The sequence below is a fragment of the Budorcas taxicolor genome, chromosome 6 (assembly GCF_023091745.1).
Source record: "Budorcas taxicolor isolate Tak-1 chromosome 6, Takin1.1, whole genome shotgun sequence".
NCBI lineage: Eukaryota > Metazoa > Chordata > Mammalia > Artiodactyla > Bovidae > Budorcas > Budorcas taxicolor.
The window spans coordinates 67,127,352-67,149,106 of record NC_068915.1 but is presented as its reverse complement, the minus strand read 5'-3'; the positions used below and the strand labels follow the sequence as shown (position 1 = coordinate 67,149,106).

The window sequence follows — 21,755 nt, the reverse complement described above, 5'->3', positions numbered from 1 at the left end:
GAATTTAAGAGATAAGATTGTGTGTACTTATAAAAACAATATCATCCTTCTATAGTAGTCAGTATAGCTTTAGTTTTCATTATGGAGATATTTGTCTTTCTTCCAAATAAGGAATAAACATGTACAATGAATGAATTGTTTTGCAGTCTAAAGAAGGTGCATTTATTGTCAGAGACTCAAGACATTTGGGATCCTACACCATTTCTGTGTTTATAAGAGATAAAAGGTAAGCAATTGTGATTTTGGTCACTTTAGAAATAACAATCACTAGGATAGTCATTGTTAAGGAGTCACCATCACATAGAGAATGGAAGTGAGAGCCTAACATAGAAAATTGCTGGCCTGGATACTGGGACAACTAATTGGTTCCAATTTTATCCCCTAAGAAGCTCTGTGTGTGATATTAAATATAAGTTACTTACACTCTCTCGTCTCCTTTTCTCAAGTATCAAGTGAGGAGATTTGATTAGTTGTAGCACACACTGCTGATGCTTTCCTCATATCCCTTGGTTAACCCCAGGGTTTACCTACAGAGAGCTCTCTTGAATGCAGAAAGCTTCCTGTTTCTTTCTTCCTGGGAATGTTCTTTGCCTATGGGTTCTCGTGGTCCCCCGGGGGTGGGCTGGAAGTGACTAAGAGCATTGTAGATATGTTCCACATTTCTCTCATGGCTTCCTGAAGGGATTAAGCCCCACTTGCCCATAACAAACCTGCTCATCAAGACACCCTCTGGTGGTTTTCCTCCTTTCTTTGTCTCACATGTCTCACAGTGCATTTGCTTTTTCACTGGACTGATACCTGATTCAGTAGATACTTGTAAGTATCCATTACAAGCTGTACATTTTTGGACACTAGACTTGTCACCTAGACATCTTTGGCTGAAGTTTTATTTGATCTAAGACCCTAATACCATAGCTGTGGAATTTTCCCAGCAATGGTGAGGCACCTGTTTATTGTAATCCTGTCTACTTTTCAGTGTGTAGTGAGGATACAAGGTTTTGAAGTCGAGTTCTGTTGCTTAATGATTGACTTGGTTTCAAAGTGATCTTCTGCTTGTTTATGAACTCACATTTTATTGGTTGTAGAGATATGGAGGCTACCATCAAGCATTATCAAATTAAAAGGAATGACTCAGGACAGTGGTATGTGGCTGAAAGACACCTGTTTCAATCAATCCCTGAGTTGATATGGTATCACCAGCACAATGCAGCTGGTAAGTTGAAAGATTCAGGCTGGGAGAGTTGGGGAGCCAGGCCCCAGGCAGGTTATGTGTCGTTGGTCAGACATTTAACAGGAGCAAATATCCCTGTAGAAATGTTAAAGAGCTTGAAATACAACCTGTCTTATGAGTAGTTCTCCTCCACAAGAGAGAAGGAGATGTTTTTTTGTTTTTCTAGTTAGAGGGGCAAGAGGTAGGTTGATTTTTCACATTTCTGCCAGTTTAGAAAAAAGATACATGACAAAGATTCAAAAGGCCATTTAGTCACTATACGTTTGTTCTTGAAATTTACATGGTGCTAAATGTAATAAAATTTCAAATGTCTTAACGAATCATGCTTTTTTTTCCTTTGCCCCTATAAATTTGCTCTCTGGACAGTTACAGTAGAAAATTACCCTTAAATGTCTCATTCTCTGTATTTCCTGTTTGGAGAGCAGGCACAGTCTTTCACAGTTATAATCTGACTTAAGTATACCATACCAGAGGCATATTTAACCCCCTCCTCTTGCTGTTATTTGCAATGATGGCTACTTTTGCAAGCCTATCATCTGTGGAAAGATGTAAGATTCCAGAAAGTTCCATCACAATTACAATCACAGCTCTGACCTTCAGCCCTCATTCAGTCTATCCTGGACTACTCTGAGTCCAAGGGGAATCTCTTTACCTCGACATTAGAGAATTTGGAACCCAGTGCAACTTTCATATTGTTTTGATTTCTTGATGCGCAGTACTTTTCAAGATTTTTCTCATGGAAAGTTGTGTTGACAAAAAAAGAATCCCTTTTGGAAAGCAGTCACTTTTCCATTACACTGGTTTTTTATATCAGGAATAAATCCAGGGAAATTTTATACACTTATGGGCTGAGTCCACCTGGATACTCCTGGTGGTCACCGGGCCTTTGGTTAGAGAGGAAGTGGCAACGTGTTTGAGTGAGGCCAGTGAGGACGTATTTGTGGCCAGAGATAGAAACCCTTAGAATCAGATCAGGTCTGAGTTTTCTTCTTCACTCTTCTCTTTCCTCTTCCTTCAAAGAAGAAATTTAAGAAACTGAGTGTCTGTGGTGGTGAGGTTAAAAAGAGTACTGAGGCAGATGAGGATGTGCTAACCTAAAAAGTTGTTAGCGATAAATTGTTTATAAAGGAAAAAAAGTGCAAAACAGTATATTTATAGCCTCACTTTTGTAGAGTAATACACATTCATACAGGCATGTGTGCCTAGGAAAATTCTGTTAAATTTAGATAATAATTTTTAAACTGATAACATGATAACAGACTATAAGCTGTTAATGTTTACCTCTGGGGAAGGAGACTGAGGGTAAGGAAAACTTTTATTTTCTGCTTTATAGCTTGCCCTAGGTTTTTTTTTTATTATTACAATATACATATACATAAATTATTCTTACAGTGTATGAAATACCATACAGATAACTTTTAAAATTAAAGCTAGATCAAACAATAAGAAGATGAAAGACAGGAGTTGAAAACTTGTAACTATGGCTGCTGTTAGACAGAAGAGAAAGTAGAAAAGAGATAAGACAAAGAGGAAGAAAAATGATAAGAGGAAAGGCATGGGATCCAGAAGCAACTAGTATTTATTGAAGACTTACTTTGGGCCAGACCCTATTTATGTCTATTTATTTATTTAATCCTCAGAGAAATCTGATGAGGTTGATACTGTTGACATCTCCATCTCCCAGATGAGGAAACTCAGGCATACGTTGTGCGCAAGGTCACACCATTAATAGGTATTTGAGCCAAGATTTGAAACCACAGAAATCTATGAAGCCACTGGAGCCATTCAACCCTCTGGCTCCACAGTCTGTGTTTAATGACTGCTGTCTTTTCCAGAAAGAAGCAAATTAGATTATTGGAGAGACCATTTTAGAAGAGGCTTGAAACCCATGACTAGCCCATCTACTTTTTGACTTCTGGTCAGTTATGCTCATAACAATCCGTTTCCTTACCAGAAGTAAGGACAGTGCAGAGAGCGACAGGCTTTTTTGTTTCTATCAGAGAGATACACTGTCACTAAACTATTTGTAGTCATTCACAAAACAAAAATGTTTGGCAGGCAAAAACTTTGAATTCAGAGGGAAGTGTTAGGGTGTTAAAGCAATTCCTCTTGTGTTTTTTATTTGGATCATGTGTTATGGAGTCCCAACTCGATGAGGACTCTAACCCCAACTAGGTCTTCAGAGTCACTAGTAAGCATCCTTTCTTCTGTTCAAATTTCTACCATTCTCCTCAAAACCCTCTTTCCAGTATTATCCACTGCCCATCAGCAAATTGCCTCTCTACTTCACTAAGAAAATTGAAATCTAAGTGGTATAAACTATGTATAAAATAAGCTACAAGGCTATATTATACAACATAGAGAGTTACAGCCAGTATTTTATAACTATAAATGGAGTATAACCTTGAAAAATTATGAAACACCTTATCATACAGCTGTAACTTATATAATATTGTATATCAACTATATTCTGTTTTAAAAAATTAAAAGAACATCAAAGTCACCAAACATGAGCTATCTCAGTCTCATCCTTTTGCTTGCCATGCTCTTACCCTCATCTCACTCCCTCCAGCATACAGCATATTTTTCTATAGTGAAATCTTGGAAATAATTTTAAGGTTGATTCATAGTCATTGATGTATATCGATTATATGTTGAGTGTAAGAAGCTTATAGCAAAACATTGACATGAAACATACATATGTGTATATACGTTCAAATACACATATAGAGATTTTTGCAAAGATGGTCACAAAAATGATAACAAAGTATCTCTGGATACTAAGATTTTGTGAGGGACCTTTTCATTTTTGTATTTTCTTGGATTCTTTAACTTGTGTTCAATGAGCCTACGCTATATTATGAAAAGTCTTTTTCAAATAGGAAAAATAACCAAACAGACTAACTGTAGAATACTTTCTCTGGCTGATCTGTTTAGGGAATGGTTCCATCTTCTGGTATATTTGGCTTTTTCTCTTGTACCAGGAACTAGAACTGAAATTCTGGTTTCTTTTTCTCCCCAGGACTCATGTCCCGTCTCCGTTACCCAGTTGGTCTGATGGGCAGTTGTTTGCCAGCCACAGCTGGTTTTAGTTATGGTAAAGTATGCATGTGTGCTCAAGTAAAAATCAAATCAAGAGTCTATCCCAAGTTCTATGTTCTTTGAATTCTCAGCTCTTTCGAGATGTCTGTCTTGATATATGTTTTCTCCTCAACGTTTAAATCTCCTTTCTGAGATTTAAATGCATTTAAATGCATCTCATAAGGGCATTTAAACTTTGGGGGGAAAGGTTTCACTTTTGCTTTAAATTTCATTATACATTATTTGGAACCTCTTTGATAAATTCCAATTCTTTTTATTTGAACGATTGGGTTGTTGCTCTCTGGTTATGTGGGTGACTGGGAAATGACTTCTTCCCAATGGGACCTACTAAAACGACCTGCGAGATCTGTCCTTTTCACCTTTTCAAATAGAACTTGGGTGAAGTTTGATTTGAAGTATTTTCTAGTGAATGTGGTAGTTACGAATCTATGAGAATAAATAAGAGCCAAAGAATCTTACTTTCTAATTTGGTGATATTTTATTTCCTTAAATTTATCTCACTATGGGGACTAAGAATATGCTTAAAAAACACACACACACAATTATTGTGTAGCAGGTACCCAGGACTCAGTCTCTGAATTGGGATGGAAAGGTGGTTCCAGAGTGTTATGTGTGCTTAGATTATTTCTCTACCCCATAAATACTACATGTTTAAAAATTCTATCATTAGCAGTTTATCTAAGTTAAATATGGTCCTCATTCATTAAAAAATAAACTTTTCAATATTTAAATATCCTTAACAGTATATAGCTCATAAATCTAGAGTCTGATTAATTTTGTCTCATTTTGATTACTTTATATAAACAAAGTTCAACACCGTGCATCCATGCCTGGCTTCTTTCTCCCACCGGTCCATGAGTGAGTTCACTCGGATGTGGTTGGCTCATCTGTGTGGCGCTGCACTACTGGTTTGTGACTATACTGCAATGGGTTTGCCCATTTTTCTTTATATAGCCATTTGGGTTATAACCAATTTTTGGCTTTTCTAAATAATATTATTATGAACATTCTTGTATGTCTTTTGATAAAGTTTAATCACATTTATGGCCAGACAATGTTGGATGTATACTTAGAAGTAGATTTGCTGGGTCATAGAGTATGCACACACTCAGATTTAGTCAGTTTTCCAAAGAGCTTATCCCAAATTATATTTCAATCAATGACATATGTGAGTTTCAGCTGTTCCGCATCTTTGTCCTTGCCATTGTTTCATATTCTTGTGGTTTTTGTTTGCTGTGGCTTGGTTTTGGTTCACATTTTAGCCAATCTAGTCTGTGTGTGCATATCTCATTTTGGTTTAAATATGCAATTTCCTTGATCAACTTTTCATAGGTTCAGTTTCCATTTTGGGTATTCTCTTTTGTGAGAGAAAACTCTATTCAAGTTTTTATTTGACACTTAAAAATAGGATTATATGCCTTTTCCTAGTTGATTTATTCTTATTTTGAAAAGGAATTCTTAGGTAGGTTATGTATTTTAAGAAATATCTTCCCCCAGTCTGAGGCTTAACTTTTCATTTTCTTAGTGGGCTGTATTTGATAAATAAGATTTTATGAAGTATAATTTATCAATATTTTCTTCTATGATTATATTCTGTTGAATAAATCTATGCCAATCCCAAGGTCATGAATATATTCTCCTATGTTACTTAGCCCGATACAAGGGTCCATTAGTTCTTATAATTCTTTTTTTTTGGGGGGGGTGGGTAGGGGAGAACATGCTTCACAGCTTGTGAGATCTTAGTTCCCTTTCCAGAAATTGAACCTGGGCACTGGACAGTGAAAGCATGAAATCCTAACCACTGGAGAGCCAGAGAATTCCTTTCGATTCTTTTAAATGCATTATCTTAAAGTTCCAGCAGATGGTGGCATTGCTATATAACAAGGGATACTAAAAAGTTAAGATTGATTCTCAGAGTTTTCCAAAGTATTATTTTAAAAATAGTCCCCCCTCCCCCACTGATTTGCTTCTATAGGATGAGACATATTCACTAATGCTATTCTCATTTCAAACGTACACTTAGATATAGGTTAGAATCTTAATATTGAAAATATTTATTAGATGAATTGATTAGACTTTTTGCAAAAGAGAAAGGGCAAAAAAGCCCTTTAGGGGTGGGAGTGGCAGAGGAACTGTAAAAGAAACTGGGATCGGGATGGGGGGAGCCCAGGTTTTATCTACCTCACAAGTTTACTTATCAGAACAAAAAGAGTCTGGGGACGTACATATTTAGGTCCCACATCTGGTTTTGGCAGGTTTAGTTTAGAAAGACACAGAACTGTGTTTCCTTCTGGGTCTCTCAGGAAAGAAAAAGCCTGTTTTGATACCCATAATTTCTCTCTAAGTAAGTGAGGTTTGTATCTTTGTTTATTTTTACTCATTTTATGAAAATGTGTTTATATGGCACGGCTCAACATACAAAATTCCATAAGAAATTATTGCATTTAAACTTGAATTCTGGAATTACACTTTTAAGCCACAATGATAGTATTAAAAATGGTAACAGGCCTTTTCTACTCATTTGTAAATGTTTTCGACCTCTCTGAAAAATAGAAGAAAATAGGTTGAGATAATTCCTAGATCTTTTCTAGCTCTAAAATTTAACTTTTCCTTACTTGTAACATGGATATTTTACTTTTCCAGAAAAGTGGGAGATAGATCCATCTGAGTTGGCTTTTGTGAAGCAGATTGGAAGTGGTCAGTTTGGAGTGGTCTATTTAGGCCAATGGCGAGCACATGTCCAGGTAGCTATCAAGGCCATCAACGAAGGCTTCATGTCTGAAGAGGATTTCATTGAAGAGGCTAAAGTGATGATGTAAGTATACACAAAACCCAGACAAATAGGCACAACATCCAGGTGTCATGGAAAGAACATGGATCTTGGAGTTGGTCACAAGTGGATTTGTGTCACAACTCTGCCCAAGCTAGTTGTGGGACCTGGGCGAATTATTTGACTTCTGTGTGGCTTGAGTTGTTTCATTTTTCTAAGCTTCAATTTCCTCACCTGTAAAATCTCACCTAGAATCTCTATCAGAAACAAGGAAGTAGAATTTAAATCCTTCTTCTGAGATGTTTAAACATAATTTGAGCAATTTTGGGGAAAAAATATTTCAATTTTTTTTCAAATCTTATTATACATTTTTAGGAGTCCTTTCGATAAAGCAGGTGGAAGATGATGGTGAAAGGGGTGATAGCAGAGATGGAAAGAAGGGAATAGTTTCAGGATACATTTTTGAGATAAAATTATCAGGACTTGCTGATAAATTAGATGTTGCAAATCACTTAAGGAGACTGGGGGACCAAAAAGTGAAAACCAAGGTCTTGGGTGCACTATTAGGCAGAGAGTGGCACCATTTACTGAAATGGAAGAGACCTGCTGAGGAATAGTTTTAGAGGAAAAATGAGTAATTCTGCTTTGGACATGTTGAATTTGAGAGACCTATTGGGTAGCCAAGTATGACCAAGGGTCAAATGCATGAGTCTAGAGTTCAGGAGAGAGGTCAGCCTGGTCACCACAGATGACATTAAAAACTCTGAAACTTGATCTGATCACATGGGAAAAAAGAACAATAGGAAGAGAAGAAGACTACAGAGTTTGAAAATATTTAAGTAACAAATTTACATAAATATGACATGTTTGTTCTACAATGAATCATATGCATTTTTCTAAGATGAGAAAGGAATGTGTATTAATGAGTCCTAAAGTTACAGCAAACAACAGCATTCTTTTTCTGTTTGCATCTTTCTGTGACCTTGAAAAATATTTGTCCTATTTGTTAGACTGAACCATACAAGTGAGGGTTTATTTATTTGTTCTTGCCTTATTTCTGATAAATTTTTCTGATAAACTTTTGCTAGTGATCTTACTGAGCAAATACAGTGTAATGTTCTAATTCTCAAATGCTTACATGTGACTATCAATTTGGCAGCTTTCTCTTGGAAAATTAGTTTTCCATCTCAAGAATTGCCTTCCTGCCGTTATTCTGCACACATGTAAGCTGCATCCCCTAAGTGAAAACACACTTCATGAATTAGAAACGTAAATCAGACAAAATCTACACATATAATACGTACGTGTGTGTGTGTGCTCAGTTGCTCAGTTGTGTCTGACGCTTGCGATCCCATAGACTGTAGTCTGCCAGGCTCCCCTACCCATGGGATTTCCAGGCAAGAATAACTGCAGTGTGTTGCCATTTCCTACTTCAGGGAATCTTCCCAGGATTCCGTCTCTTGTGTCTCCTGCACTGGCAGGCAGACTTTACCACTAGTGCCACCATATAATACCTATATCTACAAATTAAAATCATGTATAGGTGCTTGAATATCTTTCCCCCTACTAACTGGAGTGTTTCTGTTTGCTCATTATATGGGAATGTATCAATCACTCATACATGTTGTTTTAATATAATTAATCTCCCTGATTCATTGATCTTGTATTATCTTTATGAATGGAAAGAAGTAACATTTCAAGGTATTTTTGACTAACAAAATGTTGGTTAATTATACACCTCCTAAAATTACAAACATTAATTTGAATATTCTATTTCATATTCAAGTTGGCATAAAAGGGCTTTCATTTCAGTTCAGTCCCTCAGTCGTGTCCGACTCTTTGTGACCCCATGAACCACAGCACGTCAGGCCTCCCTGTTCATCACCATCTCCTGGAGTTCACTCAGACTCACGTCCATCGAGTCCGTGATGCCATCCAGCCATCTCATCCTCTGTCGTTGCCTTCTCCTCCTGCCCCCAATCCCTTCCAGCATCAGAGTCTTTTCCAATGAGTCAATTCTTCGCATGAGGTGGCCAAAGTACAGGAGTTTCAGCTTTAGCATCATTCCTTCCAAAGAACACCCAAGACTGATCTCCTTCAGAATGGACTGGTTGGATCTCCTTGCAGTCCAAGGGACTCTCAAGAGTCTTCTCCAACACCACAGTTCAAAAGCATCAATTCTTTGGTGCTCAGCTTTCTTCACAGTCCAACCCTCACAACTATACATGACTACTGGAAAAACCATAGCCTTGACTAGACGGACCCTTAGTCGGCAAAGTAATGTCTTTGCTTTTGAGTATGCTATCTAGGTTGGTCATAACTTTTCTTCCAAGGAGTAAGCATCTTTTAATTTCATGGCAGCAATCACCATCTGCAGTGATTTTGGAGCCCCCAAAAATAAAGTCTGACACTGTTTCCACTGTTTCCCCATTTATTTGCTGTGAAGTGATGGGACTGGATGGCACGATCTTCATTTTCTGAATGTTGAGCCTTAAGCCAACTTTTTCACTCTCCTCTTTCACTTTCATCAGGAGGCTTTTTAGTTCCTCTTCACTTTCTGCCATAAGGGTGGTGTCATCTGCATATCTGAGGTTATTGATATTTCTCCCGGCAACCTTGATTCCAGCTTATGCTTCTTCCAGTCCAGCGTTTCTCATGATGTACTCTGCATATAAGTTAAATAAGCAGGGTGACAATATACAGCCTTGACGTACTCCTTTTCCTACTTGGAACCAGTCTGTTGTTCCATGTCCAGTTCTAACTGTTGCTTCCTGACCTGCATATAGGTTTCTCAAGAGGCAGGTCAGGTGGTCTGGTATTCCAATCTCTTTCAGAACTTTCCACAGTTTATTGTGATCTGCACAGTCAAAGGCCTAGGCATAGTCAATAAAGCAGAAATACATGTTTTTCTGGAACTCTCTTGCTTTTTCCATGATCCAGTGGATGTTGGCAATTTGATCTCTGGTTCCTCTGCCTTTTCTAAAACCAGCTTGAACATCAGGAAGTTCACGGTTCACATATTGCTGAAGCCTGGCTTGGAGAATTTTGAGCATTACTTTACTAGCGTGTGAGATGAGTGCAGTTGTGTGGTAGTTTGAGCATTCTTTGGCATTGCCTTTCTTTGGGATTGGAATGAAAACGGACCTTTTCCAGTCCTGTGGCCACTGCTGAGTTTTCCAAATTTGCTGGCATATTGAGTGCAGCACTTTCACAGCATCATCTTTCAGGATTTGAAATGGCTCAACTGGAATTCCATCACCTCCACTAGCTTTGTTTATAGTGATGCTTTCTAAGGTTCACTTGACTTCACATTCCAGGATGTCTGGCTCTAGGTGAGTCATCACACCATCATGATTATCTTAGTCATGAAGATCTTTTTTGTACAGTTCTTCTGTGTATTCTTGCCACCTCTTCTTAATATCTTCTGCTTCTGTTAGGTCCATACCATTTCTGACCTTTATCGAGCCCATATTAGCATGAAATGTTCCCTTGGTATCTCTAATTTTCTTGAAGAGATCTCTAGTCTTTCCCATTCTGTTGTTTTCCTCTATTTATTTGCACTGATCCCTGAGGAAGGCTTTCTTATCTCTTCTTGCTATTCTTTGGAACTCTGCATTCAGATCCTTATATCTTTCCTTTTCTCCTTTGCTTTTCGCTTCTCTTCTTTTAGTCATATATTTACATGTATCCATTCTCCCTCAAACTCCCCTCCAATCCTGGTTGCCACATAACATTGAGGAGAGTTATCTGTGCTATGCAGTAGGTCCTTGTTGGTTATCCATTTTAGATATAGCAGTGTGTATGTGTGGATCCAAACTCCCTAACTATCCCTTCTCCCCATCTTTCCCAGCTGGTAACCATAAGTTCATTCTCTAAGTCTGTGAATCTGTTTCTGTTTTGTAAATAAGTTCATTTGTATCATTTCATTTCCTTAAACAAAATTTTTTAAAGTGTATTTTATTTTTGGCTGTGCTGGGCCATTGTTGCTGCTCTGGCTTTTCTCCAGTAACGGTGAGCCGGGGCTGCTCTCTAGCTGCGGTGCGCATGATTTTCATTGTGGTGGCATCTGCCGTGGGGAGCACAGGCTGTAGGGCGTGCAGGCTTCAGTAGCTGTGGCTCCCAGGCCCTGGAACAAAGGCTCAGAAGCTGTGGTGCACAGGCTTAGCTGCTCACGGCATGTGGCATCTTCCCAGATCAGGGATCAAACGTGCGTCTCTTGCACTGGCAGGTGGATTCTTTACCACTGAGCCACCAGGGAAGCCCCTCATTTGTATCATTTCTTAAAAACTTTATTTTAGTGTATTTTAGTAGGTGATATTCAAGGACACTGTGTATGTGTGTGTGAAAAGAGAAAAAGAGAGGAGAGAAAAGTTCAAGCAGCTGAGCACAAAGGTTTTAATTCTTTAAAGTGAAATTTTCTTTAAGTTATCCAACAGTTCAAAGCTCATTTCTATGAGGTGTCATAGCCATCACCCTTTTAAGAGACATAAAATTATGATATGGGTGTGTCTGTGTGTATGTGTGCGATTACTATATACATAGAAGAGTTTCATGTCAGCAAATGTTTTTCAGTCTTCAATTTATTCTAAAAATTTCGTTTTAATGCATTTATTAGTTATAATTTAATTTTCTTTTAAAAATTCACATCAATTGCTCTTTCTTCCCTCTGTCTGTCCCGAATTTTTTGTCTAGACAGCTGTGATTGGGGAGGTTGAAACTCAAGGACGAGGAACTGGGCAAGGAGTAGCAGTAAAGAGGAAACAAAAGGCTTACAAAATGGAAAAAAGAAAAATAGAATATGGACTATCCTGTATGTACCACAACTTAGGAAGTAGTACCGCATAACCTCTTGACCCCACTCTCTTAGCACATAAAGTGGAAAGGAAACTGTCCTACTTGCTCTGTGGTTGGGTTAGTTTCAGTCATAGCTTGATGATGAACATTATATGGAAATGGTAAGTATCACCAGTTGAGTTCAAACACTTGAAAACACAAAAGTGATTTTGCTCATGGGTCTATGCTTTCTTCAACAGGAAGTTATCTCATTCGAAGCTGGTTCAGCTTTATGGAGTGTGTATACAGCAGAAGCCCCTTTATATTGTGACAGAGTTTATGGAAAATGGCTGCCTGCTTAACTATCTGAGAGAGAGAAAAGGAAAGCTTAGCAAGGAGATGCTACTGAGTGTGTGCCAAGATATCTGTGAAGGAATGGAATATCTGGAGAGAAACTGCTTTATCCATAGGGACTTAGTAAGTACAGAGCAAATTTGCTATTTTGTGAAGGACATGATAAGTTAGGACTTTCAATACTTTGAATAATGCATCCTTTGGCTTAATTTTAAAACATTTTTCTATTTGTGTAATTTGTTGAGAAATGTAGATTTATTTTCTATTGTCTACTGATGCTGTAACCAAGTAAGATGTTACTCTACATATGTCTTGAACTAATTATTTACCAACAAATGAACTAAACTACTTTCCCTTCCTCTCTCCCCCTTTCTTCTTCCTTCTCTTACTGCCTTCTTTCTTTCTTTCAGCCAATAATCAAATACATATTAAGTGCCTATATATGACAAGCTCTCTGCCAGGTGCTGGAGGACCCACCAGCCCCAGTGGGTCTCACCCAGGGGGTGAAACTGCCTCTGAGTGGAGATGGTTTGGTTCTTACAGCAGCATAAAAGCACTACTGGCATTATTGAGAGGGACTTGAAATGTTAAACCCTTCTGTTCTGTATCGCTCAGAACAATCCTCCAAACAAAAAGATCAAAGCTTGTTTTACCTCACAAGCAAATAGCTCTGCTTCCCTGCCTTGCTACCTCCCCTTGAAAAACATTTTCTATCTGCTCCGTATTTATTCATGATATTCGTACTATTCCTTCTGTGTCCTTTCATGTCTCATTTCTAAGTTCCCAAATTAAATCCAATGAAAATTTGAGAATTTATGAGGAGTCCCTGTTTCTGACACTTACAGGTAATCCTGAGCTTCCATCAGCCATGACTAGGATGACCATAATATCTGTCATTCAGGCTGGACTATTTTGGGGCAAGAAAGGGGTCATAATTTCATTAGCCCCAGCACACCATTGCTTGTCCTACACATGATTTAGAGCTCTCATTGGCATTTATTATTTACGACCTCCTTTAATAATTGTTTGCATTGTTTACACAAATATTAGACTCCAGACTCCTTGACACCAAGGCGTAGACTTCTGAGCTGCAGTTCAGTGTCATGAGAGTGCAAGTTGCTGAGCAATGGCTCTCAGACTTAGCTGGGCATTAGAATCATCTGGGGGTTTTAAAACATCACAGTACTGAGCCCATACCACCAACCAATGAAATCAGAATCTTTGGGGGTAAAATCTAGTGATCAAGTTTTTGGGAAAATTTCCCTGATAAGTTTGTTATGTAGTCAAGATGGCATACCCTGCCTCAGCTAGTTGAAATCTCGCCTTTGTTTCTTACTAGACATGTGACTTTAAGTAAGTTAGTTAACTAGTCAAGTGGTATTAATTATAGCACCTCCTTCCTATGGGCTTACTGGGAGGATTACGTGAATTAATATGTGTAAGCACTTAAAGCAGTGCCTGGCATGTAGAAAAGCTCCACCATTGTTTTACACGCCTCATGACGCATTCCCCAGTGTCTGGCCTGAGTTGCCATTGAGCACACATTTTATTGGATGGATATGGTATCAGTTCCACCTAACTCACCTTCCTAGTCTCTGTGGTTTGTCCTCCCCATGAAGATTAGAATTCAAAATTCAGTCAGGTGACAGTTGAGGTAATTCCATTTGCTCCAGCTGTCTTCTTGCAGACCTACCTAGTCTTGGTTCCTTCCTTGATCACTGTCTTTTGTGTCCTGTTTTCTCCACCTACATGCCACTTAAGATCTATTAGCTAACAATGTGTGTGTTCTCTGTTGAGGGCTTGCCTTGTGATTTGACTTTGAGATCAGTGCTGGCACTTGTCAACATCTTCCAGACTGGCCCCTGCTGGCTCTCCATGTCAAGTTTTTTCTTTTGTTTTTGAACTAACTGAACCACAAATTAGCTCAAAAGAGAAAAATTCTGTCAAACCTTTGACCTACACGAGGCTAAGAAATCAAGTCAATGGTTTTCCTGATTAAGCTGACTGAAAATAGATTGTCTTGGCATCAAATAATTTCTGCATTATATACTACTATATTTAGCTCACTGTGGTTTAATAAATAAGAAAATATCAATTGTAAACTGTTCAGTTCAGTCGCTCAGTTGTGTCCGACTCTTTGTGACCCCATGATGTTACATTCAATGAAATGTAAATTTTAAATACAATTTCTTAATTTCTATAAGTAATTTTATACAATGATTATCCCAAAGATATATAATGACCTTTTATTTTTCATGCATATTGGACTTTCCTCTTTTTATTTATAAAGGTAAAGTTTTAAATACACAGTTTTTTATATCAAGATTCATAGTTTTTTACCTCTTAGTTTGAGTTTATCCTGATACTTGTCAAGGATACTTCTTGAGAAAGATTACACATTTTAAAAAGGAAAAAAGTTAGTTAAAAATTTTCTTTTTTTATCATTTCTTAAAAAAAAAAAAATCACTAAAATCCATCTCGCAAGGGCAGATACATTAAATCCTATGTAGCATCGACAGTTATCACCATGAAGTAACATGGTTGTTCACTCAGAGGTAGTGCTGAGCCACAAGCGAAATAAGGAAAAGAGTACAAACTCTGGAAAGAAAAAACTTTGTATTCAAACCTGGATTCTTTTCTTCTTTCTATAGGCAGCAAGGAATTGTTTGGTCAGTTCTACATGTATAGTAAAAATTTCGGACTTTGGAATGACAAGGTACATGATGCACTTTCTTTCTTTGTTTACTCATAGTAGGGAATCGTACATTTGTCTACAGACAGACTGAAGGTATTCTTGGCTTTGCTCTTTTTTCCCTGAGGGAAGTGTTAATGTGGTTGGATGTCCTGCTGACCCACTTTGAGCTTTAGGACATGCACCAATTTAGCTATAAGGGAAACTGAGACTGTGGGCTAGTCTTCTGATCTGTCAGGTCATTATTAATAAAATTATGTCATCCCTTAAAAATAAAAAGAATTTCTTAGTCTACTTATCATATGTAGAAGGTTAAGAGAAAAGTTGTCCTTATATATTTCTGAAATAGAAAAAAAAATTTGTTTGCTCAGCTTTGATTTTGCTGTCCTTTTCCTGCATTTCTCTTATCAATTGTAGTAGCTGACAGTCAGCAAGGGTGTGAAAATAAGGTTGGAAAACCTTATTTTCAACAACTCAGTGCAATTTATATTTTGAGTCTGCTTTCCTTCAGGTTGCTAGAAATTTAATCCTAGTGATTTCAGGGTTTCTCTCTGGCTCTCTTCAGGGTCAAAATCCAAACTCCTTCTGTCTCGTGGGGCCACATACTAGAGATGGCCTGACTGGTCCCTGTTGCTGACCACTGAAACTGGCTTCCCTGCAGCCACCATTTTCCTGTTTTGTCCTTGTCTGACTCTTGACACAGGTGGTTGCTGACTCATCCTGAATTTCTGTCTGCAAGATTCCTTCATGCCTGGCATTATTAAACCACAGGCCTGTTTTAAACTGAAGAATTGCTATGGTTTTCTGAGATTCAAATATAATAAACACAATGGAGGTTTGGTTTAAGGGGGAAACTGTATCAGGGTTACTTTCCTACCTTGATAGCAAGAAGAGAAGGTATCCTGAGCCTTTCTGTGGTAAAGGACTTTGTATTTTAGAAATCAGAGTTAACCAAAAGGATTAGAAGTACACAGAACTTAGGGGTGATTAACACAACGTGCTCTGAACTCTGATGGCTGTAGGTACGTTTTGGATGATGAATATGTCAGTTCTTCTGGAGCCAAGTTCCCAGTCAAGTGGTCCCCTCCTGAAGTTTTTCATTTCAACAGATATAGCAGCAAATCTGACGTCTGGTCATTCGGTGAGTGAATTTGATGTTCATTTGTTGGAGCTTTATTGAATAAAATAGAGATTGCTCTTTTAACTTTGATTTCTTGATATTATCTAGCTAAAAGTCTTCTTATAACTGTGTTTCTGTCTCAGGTGTTCTAACACATCAGATTGTCTTTGGCAACTGGCAACCTTCTTATATAAATTTGCCTTTGGGGTCTTTTCCTTTCCCACTGAGCCCTTGCTGTAAAACCGTTTACAGAGTCTACTGATTTAGAAAACAAATTCAGCCAACCTTCCCACACCACAGAGACTTGCAAGGAAAACTGATCTTACAGCGTCATTTAATCTTGAGTGTAATTAATAACCTTCATTGCTTGACTATCCGTGATGCCATCTCGTTTACATTATTATTCCCATATTTTGTGAAATTAGACATAGGCTTCCTTGGGGTCTATCAATAGCTATTTATATTGGGTAATGTTCTTCATTGAAAAAGAGATACTGTGGATCCATGTCTGACGGAATTTGTTCTTTGAGTTGACTTGCAGAAAATGGCAATAAATGTGTAAGTGATCTATCTATTCTCTTTCACCTGGGCCTTCCTGGGTGCCTTCTTAGGTTGTGAGAGACATCTGTACCCTCAAAGGGTGTGAATGTTATTGCCCACAATAAGGTTTACCTTGTATTGATCTCATTAGCTCTTCACTGACATGTGATAGTCTTGGCTGGTGACATTTTAAGCTCTGCTGGAGAGCAGTTGGGTTGTGAGACCAATGATAGCAACATAAGGATTTCATCAATGGTAGTTGTAGAACAATTAGAAACCCTTGAGTTTTACCTGACCACCTGTCTTCCTCACTGGACAGTGAGCTTCTTAAATTCTTAAGAACTTGGACAGGTTTCAATCTTAATTCTGTGCCTCTAACATAAGGGTGGAGTCTGATCAATATATAATACATATTTGTAGAATAAGTGAATAATTAAATGAACTCAAATTGAGAGACTTGAAGGAGCTTCATATATCATCAATGAGTTTTGAACACCTGCTTATATAAACAGAACCCCTGCCAGATTTTCTGGGACTCTACTCAGCAGTCTTTCAATGGAAAGAGGGAAATGCATGCCTCCTGGTCAGGAGTTTTCCTGGCCTTAGCAGGCAGCAGGGGATTACACAATATTGTCATTTTCTATGGAATGGTAGAAAGTTTCATTGATATCAGGGTATGGAGACATGAATAGTACTTTGAATTTAAGATGCTGCCAGCATTTTCTTCCAATAAGAAGGCAGTCAGAACCAACAGAAAAGGGAAGGAATTGTTTTCCCTTCGAATATATTCAGTTCAAAACCTAAGATGCACGGGATCTGCTTCCTGGATAGAACTGCAGTCATTCTGGATGATTGCAACTCCATGGCTGCAGGAGGGAAATAATGCCTTGTAATTGGAAACAGCTCAGTTCCAAGTAACCACCTCTGTCTAACCTCTTATTTTCATGTGTTTTATTTTCAGGAGTTTTGATGTGGGAAGTTTTCTCAGAAGGAAAAATGCCTTTTGAGAATAGGTCAAATTTGCAAGTCGTGGAAGCTATTTCTAAAGGCTTCAGGCTGTACCGACCTTACCTGGCACCAATGTCCATATATGAAGTCATGTATAGCTGCTGGCATGAGGTGAGTGCCCTTACTTTCCTTCAAAGGTTGGCGGTTCCTGCATCTGAGAGCAGATTGATTATCACCCATGTTACCCCAGGACTCTGTCATGGCAGGAAACGGTTTCTATTTCTTGGTAATGATCCCTGAGAGCCAGAAGTACTTCCACAACAAAAATCATTAACACATTTTAACAGTGGCCGTTCAACTGAGGAATTCAGTACCTTTTCTAAGTCTTATCTTTCCAAAATTGGTTCCTACAGAAACTGTCGATGTTATTAAAGCCTCCGTGATGAGAGGTTTTACTCCTTTTAAGAACTTCTGGGTGGAAACTAAGGGTGGAATCAGACTTGTTCAATTTTCACGTTGAAAGAGAAGGATGGTGTTTTTATTTACTTCACTCTACTATAATTCGTCTTGCTTTTCCAAGGGTAAGAGTAATGGGTTTTATCTCTCCTGTGGCATTTGAGACTCCTGATAGATTAAACAAAAATAGGAATGAAGGCAGGAAGTGTGCCAGGAACTTGTACTCAGAAAACTCTCTCAGGAGGCCAGTTTCTCTTTTACTTGAAATGCCAACCTTAAAAATGAGGCCAGATGAGTTTATATCCCACCTCTGTCTTTTCTGGGGACAACTCAACACACCCCTCCCCATCATCAGACTCCTCTGTGACTTTGACAGTTCTCTCTTTCCAGCTGACAGTTTCAGCCCAGAATAGCTACAACTGGATGAGGATTTCCTCCTGGCTAAAGAAGAAATCACTCAACTTCCAATTCACAAACACTAAAAAAATTCAGTATTTCAAAAGTAACATGGTTATTTCCATTCCAGAAAAGTATTAATTTTATAAAGATCCCCAGCGTATGAAAATACTTTACATATGATTAACTGCTCTGCAAGGGCTCTTGAAAGACATAAAAAAATATTAAGTAAGCTGTTAGTAGCAAACAGATGTCTGAAGAGCATCTTTGCAATAATAATGTAAATAGCTCAGGAATGTACATGTCTAAAGCAATATACTTGTACGTGCATATACAATAGAATACTTTTTGAGATTTTACATATCTGTGGAGAGGAGACAGAGGAAGGAGTAAATAAGATACTGAGGACCAAGTAAACAAGGTGCTTAAGCATCTCTAGACTCAAACATGATTATATTAGAATGGTTATACTTGTTTCTGGAGAAGGCAATGGCAACCCACTCCAGTACTCTTGCCTGGAAAATCCCATGGACGGAGGAGCCTGGTGGGCTACAGTCCATGGGGTCGCTAGGAGTCGGACACGACTGAGTGACTTCACTTTCACTTTTCACTTTCCTGCATTGGAGAAGGAAATGGCAACCCACTCCAGTGTTCTTGCCTGGAGAATCCCAGGGACGGGGGAGCCTGGTGGGCTGCTGTCTATGGGGTCGCACAGAGTCGTCGGACACGACTGAAGCGACTTAGCAGCAGCAGCATACTTGTTTCATTGGCTCTACTACTGGCACAACCTCAGCACCAGCAACAAGCTCCTCTATTTATTGTTGAAGTCTCAAGGAAGACTCTCACATGTGCTCACATATTCTCCTATTCTGTCCTTTAATTGTTATATTTTATTTACTCTATTTAAAAAATGTAGTTTATTAAAGTATAGTTGGCTTACAATGTTGTATATTAATTGCTGTTGTACAGCAAAGTGATTCAGTTATACATATATGTACATTCTTCTTATTCTTCTCTGTTATGGTTTATCACAGGACATTGAATATAGTTCCCTGTGTATACAGTAGGACCTTGTTGTTTATCCATTCTATATATAATAGTTTGCACCTGCTAATCCCAAACTCCCAATCCATCCCTCCTCCACTCCCCCTCACCTTTGGCAACCAAAAATCTGTTCTCTATGTCTGTGAGTCTGTTTCTTTTTTGTAGATAAGTTCATTTGTTTCATAGTTTATCCACATATAAGTAAAATCATACAGTATTTGTCTTTCTCTTTCTGACTGACTTCACTCAGTATGATAATCTCTAGGTCTACCCATGTTGCTGCACATGGTATTGCTTTCTCTTTTTTATGGCTGAGTAGTATTCCGTTGTATATATGTACGTCATCTTCTTAATCCATTCCTGCATTGATGCACATTTAGGTTGTCTCCTACTCTGTACTTTTATTGATGCCATCTGTTTACAAGCCACTAGGGGTGGTGTCTCCCTACTAACCCTGTTGCCAGGGACCTCTACTACCATGAATATTTCTATTTCCCATGGATTTCAAAGATGCCATGGAGCTTCCTCATGGAGTCAAAGTCAAACCACATCCCACTGTGAAATAGAAAAAAGGCTCTAATCTTCATGGCTTGGAATTTATTGACTGAGCCTGAAGACAGCACAATCAGTGCTTCAAGACCTGAAAAGGCCCTCATGGAAATATGCCTTTTGCTTTCTGACTAAAATCTGTCTTTCTACAGGGGGTCAGGTATAGTGAATAACAGGCAGAGCTTGGGGACTTGGGACTCTAGAGGCCCCTCTCTCCCAGCTCTTCCTTTATTCCATGCATATCAAGTCATCCAAATAGATCTCTAGGGCAGATCTATGGAGCGTTCTGTGGTGATGGAAGTATGCTATCTGCACAGTCCAATAGGTCAGGTGATACCTGGCTATCAAAGAATTGAAAAGTAGCTAGGGTGACTGAGAACTGAATTTTAAGATGTATCTAATTTCAGTTAATTTAAATAGCCACGTGAGTGTTTGCAGTTCTAGCCATTTTATTTTTGCAGCGATCTCTTCCCTTATATTTTCACACCCCTGCCTTGCTCAGCTGCCGTTCATGCCCTGTCTGTCAGCCAAGATATCTGTCTCTTCTGTTCGTGGTGAAACAGACTGGATCTGGGTCCTGCCAGCAAGTTCCAAAGCTGGTCTCTGTGTGAATCTTAAACTAAGGTGACCGCCTCCAATTCTCTTTTCCAGAAACCTAAAGGCCGCCCGACGTTTGCTGAGCTGCTGCAGGTTCTTACAGAGATTGCAGAAACCTGGTGACCTAAAGGGACTGCCAACCCAGAGGATCATCCTGCAGGACCGTTATGAAAGGAAACCCTGGGTGAAGTCACTGATGGTGAATATCACCCTTTAGAGCCACTGACTCTGAGAAACAGTGCAAAGATCACAGGCTTTTCCAATTTGTTAAAGCTTGAGAGTATTCTGACAATAACTTTTCTACATGTATGTTTGAAAGTGACTTCTAAACTTGGATTTTTCTGTAACACTCTTTATGTCTCATGCATGAAGAATGGAAAATTGCTCCATGGTGGTCTTTACAGTGACTGCTGTTCAGGAGAAGCGCCCTGAGAGCCCCCAAGGCTACATGAGAACCTTATCCTTTACTGAGGACACTGCTTTACTGAAGAGGAGTGACTTTTTTTTTTTTACTTTGGTGGCGCATGCGTAGAAGATGAAAATAAATTCTGCCAAATCCTGGAATAAAGGAGCCTCCCCTGCAGGATGTCATGCTTTTGAGCTGTACAGATCTTTATGAAAAATGCACCTTTACAAGCCACATGAGTGGGCATTCTGGAACTGTCCTTCATAATCTTCCTTATGTTATTTAATAAACTATTTTTGTACAGATTTGATTATTTCAGCACAGTTTCCTGTGCTCCAGTATTGAACACTGTTACAGGAGAAAGTCCTTTGAACAGGACCTGGTGAAGTTTCTGTTTCTAGTGAGATCCACTGTCCAGGACAATTCAGAACCTGCATCTCTGTTCTGAGATTTCACCCTTGGTACCTGTGAAACTGGAAAATTGAGGAAGCCTCATTTTGTCATAGAAAGTACCTCTGGCACCTTCTAGAAGATGACTTGCTTTTTCCAAAAGAACAAAAGGTGGCAAAAGCAAGATACTCAAATGTTACATCAAGTTCCATTATTTCTGAAGTCCAGGGTTTTAGATTCAAAATGAAATAACCAGTAATCAACATTAAACCTTAATTTTTCACATACCATTTGCAGGAATGATTGGAAATTGATCTTCGTCATCCTCAGTGCTTCAGAAAGGGGAAGCTGCATAGGGGAAAGGGTGCTGTAGAAAGCGGGAGTCAT

The 21,755-nt window shown here is 38.6% G+C and overlaps 1 protein-coding gene across 1 annotated transcript in view; it reads left to right on the top strand.

The window, feature by feature from the left end:
- TXK (TXK tyrosine kinase) overlaps nt 1-20,695 on the top strand; it is a 41,782-nt gene extending 21,087 nt beyond the window's left edge. The window contains exons 6-14 of the mRNA XM_052642103.1: nt 147-226; nt 1,086-1,213; nt 4,254-4,328; nt 6,977-7,148; nt 12,137-12,353; nt 14,882-14,946; nt 15,945-16,063; nt 17,544-17,701; nt 20,627-20,695. Of these exons, the coding sequence (XP_052498063.1) occupies nt 147-226; nt 1,086-1,213; nt 4,254-4,328; nt 6,977-7,148; nt 12,137-12,353; nt 14,882-14,946; nt 15,945-16,063; nt 17,544-17,701; nt 20,627-20,695 (1,083 nt within the window). The remainder of the gene's footprint in view (nt 1-146; nt 227-1,085; nt 1,214-4,253; nt 4,329-6,976; nt 7,149-12,136; nt 12,354-14,881; nt 14,947-15,944; nt 16,064-17,543; nt 17,702-20,626) is intronic.
- Nucleotides 20,696-21,755: the final 1,060 nt, after the last annotated feature.